This window comes from Myxine glutinosa, chromosome 4 (genome assembly GCF_964187855.1).
Source record: "Myxine glutinosa chromosome 4, kmMyxGlut1.1, whole genome shotgun sequence".
NCBI classification, from domain to species: domain Eukaryota; kingdom Metazoa; phylum Chordata; class Myxini; order Myxiniformes; family Myxinidae; genus Myxine; species Myxine glutinosa.
Genome location: NC_136264.1, coordinates 188,764,202 through 188,783,671, shown reverse-complemented (window position 1 = coordinate 188,783,671; position 19,470 = coordinate 188,764,202). Strand labels below are relative to the sequence as shown.

The 19,470-nt window shown below is 43.1% G+C and overlaps 1 protein-coding gene across 3 annotated transcripts in view; it reads left to right on the top strand.

Annotated features, from left to right (window-relative positions):
- The window catches only part of LOC137425575 (IQ motif and SEC7 domain-containing protein 1), a 201,371-nt gene that overhangs the window by 67,073 nt on the left and 114,828 nt on the right, over nucleotides 1–19,470 (top strand). The window contains exon 1 of one of the 3 annotated variants that reach the window (XM_068114141.2): nucleotides 6,225–6,543. The exons of the other annotated variants lie outside the window; for them this stretch is intronic. Coding sequence (XP_067970242.2) covers nucleotides 6,473–6,543 — 71 coding nt within the window. The 5' untranslated portion in view covers nucleotides 6,225–6,472. Of the gene's footprint in view, nucleotides 1–6,224; nucleotides 6,544–19,470 lie in introns of those variants that run through there. 3 annotated transcript variants of the gene reach the window in all.

Here is a 19,470-nt window from a genome sequence, read left to right as displayed (position 1 = left end):
CTGTCATCCTTCCGAGGTCGGCAAATTGAGTACCAGTTCACTGGTAATTCCCTGTTTGTCGTAAAAAGGCTACAAAAAGGGTTGGCGGCAGGAAGGGCATCTGGCTGTAAAACATTGCTTCAAAAAGGGGACCAAAAAAACAACAACAACCACGGTCCCCGAAAAAGGCCAACCCCCGCTTGCGGGGAAAAATGGCCTCTAATGGTGGTTTAAAAAAAATTTTTATGGACCACCCTAATAATGACTGCTATGAGTCTTTTTGTGTTGTCTCTACCAGTTTCACACAGGCTACACAGGAGTGATTGTAAAACCCTGTCTCCTTCTGTGCAGGGGACTGGCTCATAAAAGGCGGTGTGTGTCCTTCTTCTCCATAACTCCAAAATGATGATAACTGGAGGCCCCAAACTTTGTATGCATACTTCTAGATAGCAAGTCTAGAGGATGGTGGTCTAGAGTCCTGGGAGCATGAATGGAAACTGGGTGTTTGGGTGTGTGTTTTTTGAAAATAATTTATGCTAACAGGCTTACCTTTGGTCAGCCAGCATTCAGCTCAGCTTGGGGACTTAATTCCTCCATTTTGTCCACTCACCTTTTGTATGCCTTGTCTCAGGCCTTAAAGGTATTTGGGGTCTTAAGGGTCTAAAGGGTCTTCTGGGTCCAAGGTGTATTTGGGGTATTTGGGATTTTAAAGGGTCTAAAGAGTGTTTGGAGTCTTCAAGGGTTTTAATGGTATTATGGGTCTTTTGGGCCTTCACGGTCTTAGGGGTCGAACTAATCTCCCAAGCATGTAAAAAGCCTTTTCTCAAGGATGTAAAAATTATTTCAAGCATGTAATATAATATATCTCAAAAATGCCGAAAGCATGTAAAATTATGGGTCTTTGGGATCTTTACAGGCTGAGGTGGTGGATGAAAATACCCTTAGGACAATCACTGGGTCAGACCTGGTCGGTCTGTGTGCCAAATTTGATGGTTGTCGGCCCAACAGTCTTTGCAAAAGACGCGAACAGACAGACATCTGATGAATTTTATTTATTGGACTATTGGGGCATCCGTGGGCAACCCATGGGCAGAGACGTCTATGACATTTAGACATTTTGAGTTAGATGCTGCATGAAGAGTTTTACAAAATGGGTAAAAACCTCACCCACCTCACTGATCTCCTTTCTCCACCCCTCATTCCTCCCTAACCCTCAATCTCTACTTCCCACTCACTCTTATCCTCTCCTCTCCTCCCCCCCTCACTCATCTCCACCCCTCACTCCTCTCCTCCCTGTTCCCATCCCCCCCTCCTCCCCTTCCTCCCTTCCCTTTCCTCCCTTCCCCTTCCTCCTCCCTTACCCTCTCTCTCCCTGTTCCCTTTTTGCTCTGTATCCCCTCCCATGCTCTTCCTTTTCCCCTCCCTTCCCCCCTTCCCTCCCCTCTCCCTCTCCCCCTGTCCTCCCCTCTCTCTCTCCTCCCCTGCCCACTCCCTCCTCCCATTTCTGCCTCCCCTATTCTCCACTCCACTCCTGCTCCCTCCCCCTCTCCTCGTCTACCCTTTCCCTCCCCACGTCCCTCCCTTATCTGCCTCCATCTTTCCCCTCCTCTGTCCTCCCTTACCCATCCTTCTCCCTCCCTGTTCCATTTTCACTCTTTCCCTTCCCAATCCCGTCCCATTCCCCTCTTTTTCCCCTTCCTCTCCCCCTTCTTTCCCCTCTCCCTCTCCCCCTATCCTCCCCTCTCTCTCCTCCCCTCCCCATTCCCCCTCCCATGTCTCCCTCCCCTATCCTTCCCTCCCCACCCTTATCCTCCTCCATCTTCCCTCCTCCTCTCCCTCTCCCCTTCCCTGACCCCCGCTCCACCCTCCTCTCCTTCTCTTCCCCTCCCTCTTCCCTCCCCTCCCTCCTCTCTCCCCTCCCTCCTCTCTCCCCCTTCTCTTTATATTTCCAGCACAAAGTGACTCTGCATCAGTGTGCTGCTCCTTCTACTTTTGCTCGCGAAAAATAAATATTCTCATTTAATTGGTGAGGTTAATCAGGCCATATGTTCCAGTCGGAGAAGTTTTAAAAGAATGATTTATATTCGATTCATTTTAAACTATATGCAGAAGCTATCTGTGATTTGGCTTTTCTGACATTTGGGCAGAATTCCAGCAAAATGTGGCATCGAACTGTCTACATATTAATATACAGGAATGCTTGCAAACAAGACAGCCGGCTTTGCCTCCTGGGTGCTATTATTCCACTAGCCCTAATGGCTCGCACCCGAAGAGCCATTTGTAATTGGATGTGTTCCACCAGACATCACGCGAGATGGGGAAAGTGCACCTCGTCTATTTAATCATTCGTCTGTGCACTGCCAAAAAAAGGCTGTGCGAATGACGTCAACCAGACTCGGTGACGTAATGGTTCGAACCCTGACCGAGACGTACCATAGTCTTTAAAATATCTATGTGCTGCTTTCTTGCTTAATGCTCAGCGTTTAAGAAAGATAGATTATGGACAAGCGACCATAGGTTGGCAATCATTGCACAGGCTTGGTGGACTTGATGGCCTTTGCATTGAAGTTCCTTGTAAGGGGACATATATGATATTATTAAACGTATTTGAATATGCAAGTACTGTACCGATTGGCCCATAAATACCCCAAAAACCACGACCCAGAGTAGCACTGCCATACAGGAAATGCCTGCATTACAACCTGTCTGGTGGCTTTCCCTGTTGGATGAACCTCAATTTTTCCTCTAAAATTAGCATCGTTTGTATTGTTGTCTGAGTGATAGTTCCTATGTTTACCATACTGCCTTACACGTTATAGGTTCGGTTTGGGATTGATAAATAAGTATTCACTCCATGTGTTCAGGTAGGAAATTTTCAATCATCTGCTGTTTCTTACACACATGCTTCATTTTTCCTTCTATCCCATTTTAATCATGAACCTAGTTTAACTTCTTACCTCCATAACCGAAGGTTCTGTCTGTGTGCTTGTCTGTTTGTCTGTCTGTCTTCTCAAAAAGTTATTGATGGATTTGGACGAAACTTACTGCATATGTTAGCTGTCTGCCAAGGACAAATTGATTTGATTTTGGTGAACATCCAGATCCGGATTCTATAATTTCAAAAACAATTCAAGTAATTCTTCACTATTGAATGATGCGGCCAAAAACGATATACAGCACGAAATCTCAAAAAAAAAGAGTGGACGGATTCGGACGAAACTTACTGCATATGTTAGCTGTCTGCCAAGGACAAATTGATTTGATTTTGGTGAAGATCCAGATCCGGATCCGATAATTACAAAAACAATTCAAGTAATTCTTCACTATTGAATGATGCGGCCAAAAACGATATACAGCACGAAATCTCAAAAAAAAAGAGTGGACGGATTCGGACGAAACTTACTGCATATGTTAGCTGTCTGCCAAGGACAAATTGATTTGATTTTGGTGAAGATCCAGATCCGGATCCGATAATTACAAAAACAATTTAAGTAATTCTTCACTATTGAATGATGCGACCAAAAACGATATACAGCACGATATCTCAAAAAAAAAGAGTGAACGGATTCGGTTGAAACTTACTGGACAGGTTGGCTGTCTGCCAAGGACAAATTGATTTGATTTTGGTGAACATCCAGATCCGGATTCTATAATTTCAAAAACAATTCAAGTAATTCTTCACTATTGAATGATGCGGCCAAAAACGATATACAGCACGAAATCTCAAAAAAAAAGAGTGGACGGATTCGGACGAAACTTACTGCATATGTTAGCTGTCTGCCAAGGACAAATTGATTTGATTTTGGTGAACATCCAGATCCGGATTCTATAATTTCAAAAACAATTCAAGTAATTCTTCACTATTGAATGATGCGGCCAAAAACGATATACAGCACGAAATCTCAAAAAAAAAGAGTGGACGGATTCGGACGAAACTTACTGCATATGTTAGCTGTCTGCCAAGGACAAATTGATTTGATTTTGGTGAAGATCCAGATCCGGATCCGATAATTACAAAAACAATTTAAGTAATTCTTCACTATTGAATGATGCGACCAAAAACGATATACAGCACGATATCTCAAAAAAAAAGAGTGAACGGATTCGGTTGAAACTTACTGGACAGGTTGGCTGTCTGCCAAGGACAAATTGATTTGATTTTGGTGAAGATCTGGATCCGGATCTGATATTTTCCAAAAAAATTTCAAGTGGACCTTCATTAGGATAGGGTCAAAAACTATATATATCACGATATCTCCAAAAATTATGAACGGGTTATGACAAAACTTGGTGGATGAGTTTAGTAGGTGACAGTAACAAGCTGATTCGATTTAGGCTCAGGTCTGAATCTAGAGTCGGCCTATCAGTGGGATACAAAACGTGAACTGTTCAGCCTGTCGGAGGTATGCGTTCTACCAAGTACCGGTCTCGTTTTACATTTGATTCCCAGCGGTAAAGGAAACCACTAAAACGAATGTGTGAGAGCAGTTGGACACCATCATGAACTTAACCCTTTGTAGCCGAATTCGGCCACTTACATGTGCAACCCACCTGGGAATATAGTGTAGGAGCTGCTGGGCCAGCCAACAACCACATTCTCAGGTAGCAAGCGGTGTAACCAGGTGTTAATGGCATATTGAGAACCAGACCACTTCAGTTCGAGCAGGATTTTTTAAAATTTGGTCAGAGTGCCGGAGATAACTCGCCTACTCATTATGAAAGACACCGTGGATGCTTAACGTCGACCAACTAATACTTGCAGAAGGGACAACCGGCTTAACGTCCATCAAAGGGACGTCACATGTATTAATATCATCACCGGGTATGTGAAACACCAGGATGAGCACATTCTGTGTGGACAGACAGACATACAGACAGACAGACAAACAAACAGATCCAAATGCATAGCTGGGTCGAGATTCGAACCTTGCCGAGAAAGCTCAGATTCGATCATGGGAGTATTCCATTTTTCAGTCGTGTGGGTTGAAAAGTAATTCAAAAGACCAATTTTTGGTATAGCAATGGTCACATGCAGGAGCCTGCATTAGGACAGGATATCGATGAGACTCTAATGAGATGTGAATTTTTCAATTTCATGAGATAAAAAGATTGATTATGTGAAGAGGACAAATTGCATTAGGTGAGTTGTGTGCACAGCCAAGAGGATGTGGGTATGGTGCTGGTTTAATGGACCCAGTGGTATTCTAACCCACCCACCACCCTTTCCCTCCCATGCCTCTGCTTTCATGTCCCTCTCACTTGTATCCCGGTGTTTTATGGTGTTACACACTTCGGTTGTTTAAATGATGCTGTTTCCAGCTCTGGTTTCCTCGTCTAAGCCGCAAGAGAAAACAGTAAAACAAAAGCCTGTGGGGAGGAGAGCAGTCTGTGGGAGCAGACAAAATGGAACCTTGCCAGGTACAAGGAGACTTTCAAAAGTAAGAAATATTTGATCTTTCTTTTCAAAAAGGCATTGGCAGGGTACCCAGAGGTATGCTTACTCGGCTCTGCTTGTATAGCCTGGGTTAGAGTCTCGAACCAGGTATATAAACTATCCTGGTGTTTCGCAGGCAGTGTGAGGCATCGATGTGTCTGCCGTCCCTCGGACGGGGCGTTACGCCGGATGATCCATCTGCCAGCGTTAGTTATTGGACATTAAAGATCCCACGGTTTCTTTTAGAAGAGTAGGCGAGTTATATCCAGTACTCTGACCAAATTACAAATCCTTGTCTAAAACCGGCTCCAGCTGAACATCCTGCATCGGAGTGGCGGACCCTTCCAGGATTGGTTGAAGCCCAGAAACGTTTCTCGAATATCTCCTGATACATCCTGGGGTTTGGAATGCAGGAAACGTTTTTTCCCTCTTTTTTTTTTTTTTACCTTTTTCAATCATCATTCTGCATCTGTATCTTATCCAGCCTCGGAGTGGGAAAGAGATTTAAGAGCTTTTGGTTTCTGATTAATTTTGGGCTGTTTTGTTGAGCGGTTTCATTCTAGAGGGGGAAACGGTGTGTCGGTGTATGTTAAAGGAAGGAGATTGACCACAAATCCATTGGTGGCTTGTGGAATGAGGGAAATTCTTCTTGGCATCCACCATCACTTCACTGCCCTGCCCTTCCTTTTCCTGCACCACCGCACAAGCCCCTCATTGCAGGACCCCCTCCTTTCTCGACTCCCTCCCACTCACCGTTCCATCTCTGGGCGAGCAAAGCGCTCACGCATTCATACTCCGTGCTGTGTGACAAGCAGGCCTGGACAAATGTTTTACTTGGTGTCTCGCCTTCTTGGTTTCTGTCCTTTCGAAGGCCATCCGAGGTAACTCTGCACCTCCTCCAGGCTGGTTAATGTCGAACTCACACTGGTACTGTTCCCACCATTTCGATGCCGCACAGGCTGCAGACATAACGGATATCTTTTCTGCCACCGTGTTTAAGTCATCCGGTTCCGAGGGAAGGCAGGTTCAACTCATCTCCACTGCTGTCCCAGGACGGCGATGTCTCTTTGGTGTTTGAACTGCACCATCGAAAGGAGCCAGTCTCTGCTAGAACTTGCTGTGGACACTTGGTAAGTGGGTTGTCTTGGTGTCATGTGATCATGTTTTGAGGTTTGTGTAAGGTTCTTGCGATTTTGATTCATCCAGGGTGCTCTAACGTGTACAAATGGGATGTCTTTGGAATCCTGTTTGGTTTCAGAATAGGCCATTGTACTTTTTGAACCAGAGTGCATTGTTCCATAGAGCAAAACCGCTATCAGTGGCTTTGCCAATTTCAGGGTTGTCAGACTGGGATAACTAGACGAGTCTGTGACAGATCACTTGCACTCCAAACTTCTGGAAGGAAAAGGTCGGGGAAAGTCCCTCGCTGCTTTTCAGGCCAAGAGCTGTGGGCAGACCCTAGATAAGAAAAGATGGATTGCCAGGACCACAGGGAGGCATTTAATTGTTTTTCTGTGTACGTGTGCAGGATCTTTTAAGCATTTGTAATCTCCATGAAGTAAGGGTAGGTTCGAGGACACCGGTATTCCATGGCCCCTGTGTCCCGCTTACACGGTTGCGTTTGTCGGGCTTATTGACTCTGTCCATCGGCTGCCAGCATTGGACACGCTTGCCTCTGCCATCTGCAGTGAAGGCTCCGCCTGAACGAGTCTCGGCCAGGGCAATCATGACGGCATGTCCTGAAATATTTGTCTTTGGTATTTATTGATGCAAAAACAGCATTTATTTACCTTCGTAGAGGTCAAGTACTTATTTAAGTTTAAGTAAGTTGATTATTTTTTTTAATCCCCTCTATACCCCTAGATATATATTCCAATGTCCATCCCCAACCACTTAATTTATTTATATATCTTTCTCACCTCTTCCCACAACTATTTTGCTCACTTTTTCTCTCCCATCCTCCCTTATTCCTTTATTTTTCTCAAATGTATCTTTTTTAATTCTCTCCCTTTTCCCCTTGGTGGCATATTTATTACATACTTATGGGTCATACCTGAAATTAATTTTGTTCATTGGCCAAGACTATAAAATCTTTAGAATACACTAAATTCTGAGAATAAATTTGTCATTTTTTAAATTCGAAAATACTTACTTTATGTTCACATAAAACAGAAAATAACTAGAATGAACAATCAATGATTGCAGACCCTCGCTAGAACCTGTTTTGCGTGGTGTTTGTGTGGTTTTATAGTAGTATTTTATAGACGTACTCAAATTATAGTTGTGCTGCACATACTTTATAGACATACTTCCATTCTAATTGACCCGTACATATTTTATCAGGGTAATCGGTTGAAAAATATGTGTACTACTGGTTACCACTAGGTGGCGTCTGTGGCCTACATTTGCGCATTCGGTTCGGACAGACAGACAGACAGACAGACAGACAGACAGACAGACAAATGAAAAATCACTCATAGAGCGACACTTGGCAAAACAGCACAAAGTAGAATGGCACTCAATAGAGAATCCTTTTGACCTCACAAATAATTGGTGGTTGAATTCAGTTTTCTGATACGAAAATCCAATTCAAATTTCAAGTCAATCAGATCAAAATTGAGGCTTTTAGAAATTCAAAAAGAGAGGTTGACTTTTGGCCTATGTTGATCTTTTGGCCGATGCTGATCTCAAAAATAGTTGGTGGTTGAATTCATTTTGCTGATATGTAAATCATATTCAAATTTCAAGTGAATTGGATGGAAATTGAGGATTTTAGAAATTTGAAATTGTTGTTGACCTTTGACCTATGTTGACCTTTGACCTATGTTGACCTTTTGGCCTATGCTGATCTCAAAAATAGTTGGTGGTTGAATTCAGTTAGCCGACATGTAAATCCTTTTCAAATTTCAAGTGGATGAAAATTGAGGATTTTAGAAATTCGGAAAAAGTGGTAGACCTTTGGCCTATGTTGACCTTTTGACCTTTTGACCCCAAAAATATATATGATTTTGTCGGACCACAAACTCTACCATTTGGTGAAGTTTCGTGAAGATCGGTTTAAAATTGTGACCTGTAGGCAAGTATAAGTGAGCGGACATACAAACAAACAAACACACAAACACACACAAACAAACCGGAGTGATCAACATACTTGCAAAACCTTTTTTTTTTTTTTTTTTGCCAAGTAACAAACAAACAAGACCCAAATGCAATACCGTCCTCTGGCGAGGGTGACGGGTACTGAATCTATCATAAACTGCATGTAGGCTGGCAGGCTGCCATTGAGATCCGCATACTCGTCGATGAGTTGTCTTGCCTGGCTTTTAATATCGACCAAGCTCTAAACTATCATCCTGGTGTTTCACAGGCAAAATGATTCATCGATGTGTGTGCCATCGATCGGATGGATCTTAAACGTGGTGTCACGTCTGCCAGCATTAGTTGGAGGATGTTAAAGATCCCACAACGTTCTTCACGACGAGTATTCGAGCTATCGCAGGCACCCTGAACAAATTACAAAATTCCTGCTGCAACATGCAGGGGACACTGGACCAGTGGCACAGCTGCTCCCCCAGCAAACGATGCGACCCACAGCCATGGGCTGCAGACAAAAGAAAAAGAAGAGCCCAGGTATTGAAGAGCCCAGGTACACACTTCCATCACCCTCAGAACGAAATACCTGTGCACACTGGCCATTCAACGCGTGCATGTGCAATCCGCATGCCAACGAGCTCATTTTGCTCCATCCCCATGGCAGCCCACACATTTTTTTAAATGTTCTGCAACTGTAGTACCAATCCAATCGGACGCCGTCTCATTTGTTTTCGTCACAGGAGCGGCAGAGAAAAGTGTGTGGCATCTTTGTTTAAGAACTTTCTTCATCTCTTAACACCACGCCAATTCAGTGCGGACATCTTCGTTGCCACGGGGGCAGTTTGGGGATTGCCTTGTCAACAGTAATTCCCAGTTCACGGGCATCAAAGCTCAGTAGAGCAAGCATATTAAAGTACTTTGCCAAAGGCTTTAACCTGTGAGAATGATTGTATGTATATACACATAAACAGTGCATTCAGAAAGTATTCAGACCCCTTCACTTTTTTCACATTTTGTTATGTTGCAGCCTTATGCTGAAATCGTTTAAATTCATTTTTTCCCTCATCAATCTACACTCAATACCCCATACTGACAAAGAGAAAACAGGATTTTAGAAAGTTTTGCAAATTTATTTAAAAGAAAAAACTGAAATATCACATTGACATAAGTATTCATACCCTTTGCTATGACACTTGAAATTTAGCTCAGGTGCCTCCCATTTCTCTTGATCATCTTTGAGATGTTTCTACACCTTGATTGGAGTCCACCTGTGGTAAATTCAATTGATTGGACATGATTTGGAAAGGACACACCTGTCTGTATAAGGTCTCACAGCTGACAATGCATGTCAGAGCAAAAACCAAGCCATGAGGTCGAAGGAACTGCCTGCAGAGCTCAGAGACAGGATTGTGTCGAGGCACAGATCTGGGGAAGCCTACAACAAAAAATTCTACTGCATTAAAAGGTTCCCAAGAGCAAAGTGGCCTCCATAATTCTTAAATTGAAGAAGTTTGGTACAACCAGGACTCTTCCTAGAGCTGGCCCCCCGGCCAGACTGAGCAATCAGGGGAGAAGGGCCTTGGTAAGAGAGGTGACCAAGAACCCGATGGTCACTGGGTGAGCTCCAGAAATCCTGTGTGGAGATGGGAGAAACTTCCAGAAGGACAACCATCACTGCAACACTCCACCGATCTGGGCTTTATGGCAGAGTGGCCAGACGGAAGCCTCTCCTCAGTGAAAGACACATGAAAGCACCTAAAGGACTCTCAGACCTTGAGAAACAACATTCTGTGGTCTGATGAAACCAAGATTGAACTGTTTGGCTTCCGTCTGTGGAGGCCACTGTGCTCTTGGGAACCTTCAATGCAGCAGAATTTTTTTTTTGGCTTCCCCAGATCTGTGCCTCGACACAATCCTGTCTCTGAGCTCTGCAGGCAGTTCCTTCGACCCCATGGCTTGGTTTTTGCTCTGATATGCATTGTCAGCTGTGAGACCTTATATAGACAGGTGTGTGCCTTTCCTAATCATGTCCAATCAATTGAATTTACCACAGGTAGACTCCAATCAAGGTGTAGAAACATCTCAAAGATGATCAACAGAAATGGGAGGCACCTGAGCTAAATTTCAAGTGTCATAGCAAAGGGTCTGAATACTTATGTCAATGTGACATTTCAGTTTTTTTATTCTTAATAAATTTGCAAAACTTTCTAAAATCCTGTTTTCTCTTTGTCATTATGGGGTATTGAGTGTAGATTGATGAGGGAAAAATGAATTTAAACGATTTCAGCATAAGGCTGCAACATAACAAAATGTGAAAAAGGTGAAGGGGTCTGAATACTTTCTGAATGCACTGTATATCTTGCCAAGAGACTGGGTTTGCAACAGCAATACTCTGCCAAGTGTCCGGTAGAGTTGTGATGACGATGATTCCTTATTTTCTGTGCAGTGTTTTAGTAATTATTTCCATGGTTGAATCCACTTTCCTTTTCCCATGACTAAGCCCACGTGACTTGCAGTATCTGTTTTTACTAGTGGACGAATTTTGTTCATCTCGTGGGAAATTATTACAACCTAAATCGTTTTTTTTTTTTGGGGAATCTCTACAATGGGAATATTTCATCTTTTGACAATGTCTGTTTGCCGCCCTCAGAGCTGCACTTCCGGCGGTTATGGATTTTGTTTGAGAAAGCAAACATTGCCCTCACTCCATCCTTTTAATTTGGTGGCATTGCGTGAACGGCATCGCAGTTTGGCCCCGCGAGTTACGATCGATAACACCGATGATTTGCTTCCGTTCCATGTCCGCCAATCTCCCGCCAGCATGCCATGGCACGTGGTGCTGATGTCTTCCTCACTGCGGTGCTTTACCAATGGCATCGTCGGTATATTCAGAGAACACCGGCGTGCTTCAAGCGACGTTATTGTGCACATTTCGCAAAGTCATGGATTTTGTTATCGCGTTGTGCACAGGAGTGTACCTCATGTGCACAATAATGCTTTGTCATTGTTGAACTGAGCGTCCGTGGCAAAAAGCAATATTGTACATTTATGATAATAGTTTAAATGATTGCAGGAATTATGAAATGATTCATTTTACCATCATTACCTCGGCTGCCGAAGGTGGATGGAGGTTGTGCTTTCACCCCTGTGTGTCTGTTTGGCCGTTGGTGAACAAAATATCTCAAATAGTTGTGGACGGATTCGGACGAAAGTTGGCAGAGAGGTAGCGTATGTGACGAGGACAAAATGATTAGATTTTGGTGAAGATACAGATCCGGATCCGCCTAGTAGAAAATTTAAAGTGATTCTTCACCATTGGGAGATCGGGCCAAAAACGATACATAGCAGGATATCTCAAAAGATTATGGACAGATTTGGACGAAACTTGGTGGACCGATTGGGTGTTTGACAAGGACTAATCATTTCGATTTCGGTGAAGATCTGAATATGGATTCGGATACGAGAATTATTTAATTTTTAAGTGATTCTTCACCATTGAGAAACGGGCCAAAAACGATAAATAGCAGGATATCCCAAAGAATTATTGACAGATTTGGACGAAACTTGGTGGACCGATTGGGTGTTTGACAAGGACTAATCATTTCGATTTCGGTGAAGATCTGAATATGGATTCGGATACGAGAATTATTTAATTTTTAAGTGATTCTTCACCATTGAGAAACGGGCCAAAAACGATAAATAGCAGGATATCCCAAAGAATTATTGACAGATTTGGACGAAATTTGGTGGACCAGTTGGGTGTCTCACAAGGACTAATCATTTCGATTTCGGTGATGATCTGAATATGGATTCGGATACGAGAATTATTTAATTTTTAAGTGATTTTTCACCATTGAGAGATCAGGCCAAAAGAGATATACAACATGATAATTAAAAAAGTTGTGGACGACTTCTGCCAAAACTTGGTGGATGAGTTGGTTAGATGACAAGAACAAGCCGATTAGATTTTGCTTCAGGTCCGAATCCAGACCCGGCCTATCAGTGGGATACAAAACGTAAACTGTTCAGCCTGTCGGTGGTATGTGCTCTACCGAGTGCCGTTCGACTCGTAGTTACAATATTTATTTATTTATACTTCAAGCACAACTTGAGTTTGATGATAACCTCTTTGATAGCTGGTTTGTATAAATTGGCACAAATCGAAATTATACCGAGTTTCATATTTACCTTTCAAGTTCAGTACACCTGTGGGTTTGATGTTAATACCGATCATTACTTCCACCACTGGAGGTTATGTTTTCATGCCTGTCTGTTTGTCTGTCTGCTTCTTGTGACCAGGATATCTCAAAAGGTTGTGGACAGATTTGGCCGAAATAATGTGGAGAGGTCGGTTATTTGACAAGGCCAAAATTATTAGATTTTGGTGAATGTCCGGATGTGGATCAGAGAATGTTTTTAAGTGACTCTTAACCATTGAGTGACAGGGCCAAAAACTATATAAAAACCACCTTTAGAGGCCATTTTTCTCCGCAAGCGGGGGTTGGCCTTTTTCGGGCACCGTGGTTGTTGTTGTTTTTTGGTCCCCTTTTTGAAGCAATGTTTTACGGCCGGATGCCCTTCCTGCCGCCAACCCTATTTGTCGCTATATATAGCCAAATATATACCAAACTATATATAGCATAGGATTTCAAAAAGTTTTGGACGGATTATGACAAAACTCGATGGATGAATTGGATAAGTGACAATAACAAGCCGATTCGATTTTGGTTCAGGTAGGAATCCAGATCCATCCTATCAGTGGGTAACAAAAGGTAAACTGTTCAGCCTGGCAGAGGTATGCTTTCTCCCGAGTTCAGTTCTAGTTGTATCAATAAGTGATCCCAAATAAATTATCTTCTTCTTGAAGCATATGCAGGGTGTCTCCAAAAGATGTATACTCATTTTCAGAAAGAAAAACTACTCTTTACACATCTCAGAAAAGTCGATATTTGGTGTGTGCAGAAGCAATAGTTTGTGGCACAAGGTGAACTATCGCAGATGCTCAAATTGACCACCGGCAACTTCCAGGAGCTGGTGACAGCATCGAACAACTGAATGACAAACATTCACCGTTTCTGCTGGGATAGCTTCTTTCTCGACATGACTGTTTGGATTTTTTGAGGACCAATACACACAATCATGGCGGTTCACTGTACTATTGAGCTCGAATGTTACCTCCTGCGACCAAACAATCATGTCCACAAACCGTGCATCCTCATCCGCCTTCCCTTAAAAGCTTTCACAAAATTCAGCGCTGTGCTCCGGATTGTCTTCAATCGTTTCATGTGACAGTCATGGCACACAAGAATTCCACTTCGCTGTTTTGACAATCCGGTGTAATCTTTCCCTGCTGATCCAGTCTTACGAACACATGCCTTACAGGTTTTTATGGTGATCATGTGAATTTCTGTAACCCCACAGGGAATTTCCCCACCCGTTGATGAGTGGGGTCTCCCAAATTGTTGCTTGCACACGTCTTGCAGAGTACCGTAAGTCTCAAATTTATCACAAATTCTTGTAATTGTTAGTCGTGATGGAGGTTCCGTTGCAAATTCATGTGTCCACTCTCTTTGCACTTCACTTGCCTTTTCGACGTTCCAATAACACTTAAAATTTCTTTGCGTTGTTCAAACGTCAAGCGACCCTCTGCCTTGTCGTTTACGCTTTGCATTATGGGTATCATTTCACTTTTGCCTTTCGTTGTATGCCACACTAAATAGAGGCACAATAAAATTGGGTTCCACCATGACTACGTGGATAGATATTCAATATATATATATATGTATATATATATATATATATATATATATATATATATATATATATATATATATATATATATATATATATATACACATCAACGACATAACAGCGTGACGAGTGCTGTCCCAATCTCCTGTGGACCGAAGTCCTAGACCAAAGTGTCACCTCCGTTCCGGAGGCCTCAGCCCGGCCACTCTGTCAACAGACAGAGATTTATTATTTGGTCCCCATTGGCTAAACATCAAGCGGGAGCCGCCAATCCAGATTTCGGGCTTATTTACCCTCATCAGGATGGCATGCTGCAAAAAAAATCTAACCAGAGCAATATACATGCATAATGAAATATATACATGCATACATCTCTGGCTTGGTTAGGTGACAAATATGCATGTGTATATATATATATATATATATATATATATATATATATATATATACGTATATATATATATATATATACGTATATATATATATATATATATATATATATATATATATATATATATATATATATATATATATGTATGTGTATGTATATATATATATGTATGTATATATATATATATATATATATATATATATATATATATATATATACATACATACATACATACATACATACATACAATATATTGTTGCGGATCTCTGCGCCGGCCTTTTCCCCTTACCAAGGGGGGATTGGTCCCCTTGTTTTTGACTGACCGACGGGACCCGAGGCCTATGACGTCCTTTCCGGGCAGCGTTAAATAGGGTTGTAGGACCAGATTCGCTATTACCTAAGTACTAACGCTACCCTGAAACGAGGAGACAAGCCTCGCCCGAATCACGGGTGTTGGTGGATACGTCGAGCGGTAGCGAACCCGTGACCCGAGCTGTTATCAATGACTAGACCCGATCCAAGCGGTTCTTAATCGTGCCACGCTTACCCAATGGAGGAAATCATGGAAACGGTCGAATTGGAAGAAAGGAATACCAAGATTTATTTACACTTTGTACAATAATCAGAAGAAGAAAACACAGTGCAGCCTTAAACAGTCTTATCTTATTTCCTGGACAAACGGGCCCGTTCACACTCAGACACACTCACATGGGGTTAGCAGTTGACCAGGTCAGCATGTCCAGGGATGGCGTCCAGGCAGCTCTCTCTCCGGTCCCCAACTCCCACTGCAAAGTAGATGAATGCAACGGCCAGGAGCTCTCCGCGTGTCGTTGGCGCGCACGGGATTATTATGGGGCTGGCTTTGGCGGTTACACTTGCGGCTGCGGCCGCGTACGTAATAAGCGAATAGTTCAATATGCGCTCACAATGCGCTCTTCAATTCCCCGAAACTGTCGTGTGCACGCCGGTCCTCCAACCAGTGCTTGGCTTCAGTCCTCTCAATACAGTTCTCTTGCATAGGTTCTCACAAGCGCCTCTCCCTTCTCAACTCAGAACTGCGAACTCACGAGCGCCTCTCCATTCTCATAACTGAGGTGGGGGCCTCGCGCAAAGGGTTTTATTGCCACGCCCTTGGAACCCTCTGGAACTCACCAGACGCGTCTTGCCACGCCCTATCACGCCATGCCCTCTGAGCCCTGGTTGGCTGTTGCTCCCTACCGTCATCGCCTTCTGACGCGCTGCCTTGCGCGACCACACCTTGAGCCTCGCGCTCCTCCCTCTTCTTAGGCCTGCCTCGTGTTACCCGACTAGTTTCGAGCAAACCAAGGGCAGCGAACGCTGCTGGCAGCCAAAGCGTAACAAACTTGAGGGATGCCAAATGGGGCGCGGGATCGAGTTTGCCCATGATGTAATTGGAGGGTGGCCGCAAAATGAAAAGGACCTAAGCTCATTTCTTTACACAACGCAGATGTCACTAGGGAAATGGCTTACTCTTACACATACTATGACATAACTAATTCTAAGTGGGCCTACGTGTTGCTTGTGGACTAACTATGGGGGGAAAAACCTTTAACCTTTAATGATGTCATATGTACACTCTCAAAACCGCAACAATATACATACATACAAATATATACATGCATATATATATATATATATATATATATATATATATATATATATATATATATATATATACATATATACATACATACATACATACATACATACATACACACACACATTGTTAAAACCAAATAATGACGAAACAACATTTAATTCACAATGTCGCGAGATTCCGTCATCTTCGTCATCTGTGACGTGACGGAGGGACAGACAGACTGATCAGCGTATTATTATATAGATATGAGTTAGTTCCCTCACATGGAACTTCACTGCAGGAGGACGCCATTGGGCCCATCAAGCCTGTTCAATTGTTGCCAACCTGTGGTCATTTGCTCATGCTCTGTCCCTTTTTAAATGCTGAGCCTTCAGCAAGGAAGCAACATGTCTCAGTTTTAAAGGCTTTGATCAGGAGAAAGCATGGTCGTTCACCTTCAAATATATTTTCATTGACAACACATGCCTCGTAGATGGGTCAGTTAAATGACCTCTGTTTGGTGGTGATATAAATGGTCAAGAGGCCAGTGATGCATCACAATATGGATGGGCGATTATGTAGCATCATACCAGCCAAAGGTATGACCCTGGTGTTGGGCTAGCGGCTAGGGTGCCAGCTTAGGATCCTAGGATCCTGGGTTCGAATCCCGGTCGATCGCTGAATTAACGCCAGGGGGGTTGACTCAGCCTGTCATCCTTCCGAGGTCGGCTAATTGAGTACCAGTTCACTGGTAATTCCCTGCTTGTCGTAAAAAGGCGACAAAAAGGGTTGGCGTCAGGAAGGGCATCCGGCCGTAAAACATTGCTTCAAAAAGGGGACCAAAAATCAACAACAACCACGGTCCCCGAAAAAGGCCAACCCCCGCTTTGCGGGGAAAAATGGCCTCTAAAGGTGGTTATTATTATTTTTATACCAGCCAAAGGGCCCATCAGATACTAAAACATCCCTATACGGGTCATCGCTCACTGTGGGCCAGTGGGCTAGTGCAAGGCACATTGCTGATTCACCTGATCTAGAGAGATTTTGTATCTCACCTGATAATGTGGAAAACCTGCTCTGTGGAGGTATTCTTTGCTTGCCGATGTTTTATTCGTGTCAACGCCATTCTGATTTTTATTATACCAACCTCAGTTTAACAGAAGGTGACTTTCAAGGGCCGTTGATTCGTATAGGAGATTAGGTTGTCCAACCTACCTGATGTATAGCTGTCTTGAGGCCTGTATAGCAGTTGGCCCGAGGCTAACGTAATCACTTCCTCCATGACAGCAAGCAAGCCACTTGTGCAGATCTGTTTCCTTCATTGATCATTCATGACTTCATCGAGTCTTTCGGAGCACACAGTGACCTAGGGAATGTGACCCCTTCACCAAGCCGACCTGATATTGGGTTCAAACTAAAGTCATGCCCTACAGATTGTAGATCATAATGCCATCGAAGGGGCTCAACGTAGAGCTGCCAGATTGATTCCAGGACTTCCGAGACCAACTAAGCTCTGAGGAGCAGTTGGGGAAGTCTGGAATTTATATATTAGAAGGGAGGTAGTTATTACAGGATCTGGAAGAGATATACTGGATATACAGGTGTTTAAAATAATGAATGTTGCAGACAAAAAGGATGCAGGAAAGTTTTCAATGAAAAATATATTTCAATGAGTTGTCAATATATGGAATGGTTTTCCAGAGAAATTGGCAGCAGCAAGGACAGCATATGGTTTAAAATGGGAAAATGGGAAAAAATATATATATAAAAGAAAGTTGTTTGTTTGTCTGCACACGCTAATCTCCTGAACGGTGAAAGGTAGGAGGAAACCTCTATATATATATATATATTTGTGAAGTGTGTTATCTTGTCTGTTGTATATGTCTTACTTCCATTCCCCCCTCATTCCCCTTCCCTTTCCGATTTATTGTCTCTCCTCCTGGAGCTCTTGCACTTATAATTCAATATTATTTATTTATATATACAAGATCGAGTCTCATGGAAATGTGAGGTGAGAGAGGGTAAATCGACGTTGAAGTTACTGTGTGGTCGTGGAGCCACAGTTGGACACAACAAGAAAGGGAATCCAACAACAGGAAAAAGAAGAGAGGAAGGAGATGAGGGATCGGTAACCCGCGAGTAAGAGGGTTTGGGTAAGAAGGGTTACTGGGGAGGGTGGGGTGGATAAAGGATCTCATGTTGAGATGGGGGAGGTCAGATGAGATTGTGGTGCACAACCTGTTTGAAGCCTTAGAGGGAAGAATGGGACTGAACAGCCTCAGGAGAGATGCACGAATGAGATGAAAGACGAATAAAAGAGTGGAAGTGGGCCTGAGGAGCCTGGATTTAGGGCGCTTTGCCAAGCACTGCTTAATGTAGGAGCGTGTGCGTCCAGAATAATCTGGAGAGGGTGGCAGGGCTGAAAGAGCAAAGGAAGCAAGACCGGGAAAGAGCCATGAAACAAAAACAGTGAAGCCACCAAACTATCCTGATCTGAGAGGAAGAGGCCTTGTGCTTCAGTCTCACCATATGGCCTGCCAGTAATGTGGAGAGTTTTAGATTCCACAGAATTAAGGAGACACATGTGTGATGTCAGGCTCCATCCCATTGGAGAGAACAGTTCTTCCATGGGCAAAGGCCTTGTCGGCTGTGAGTATAGTTGTTAAGATCTTTCAAGGTATGACTTGAAAGGATGGAGGATTCCATATCTTTGGCTGACGTCAGAGGCCAGCTTTGCTATATGGTCAGCCCAGGATAGGTTATTGCTGAAGGTAATGCCAAGAAGATATTTCACTGAAGCGGGATAGGAATTTGTAATCTGTTCAGGGTGCCGGTGATAACTTACCTACTCTGCACAAGAGACACCATGGGATCTTTCATGTCCACCAACGTCCAGTGCAGTACTGGCAAAGAGTTCCCCCGACTTGATCTCCTTCCAATGGTGGCTCACATATTGATTAATTGCCCTCCCTGAGAATATTGTGTATATATATATATACATACATACATACATACATACATACATACATACTAGCTGAGGTACCCGGCTTCGCCCGGGTTGAATAAGAATAATACAAATATATGATGAAAAGAACATGTATATTTTAGAGCAATATCACAGTACATTTCCTACATGACGTTTTGTCAATTTTCAATTTCTCAAAACCTCTGGGTATACAACATTTCTGGTTTTCTTACTTGGTGCCAAGACATAAAGATTGC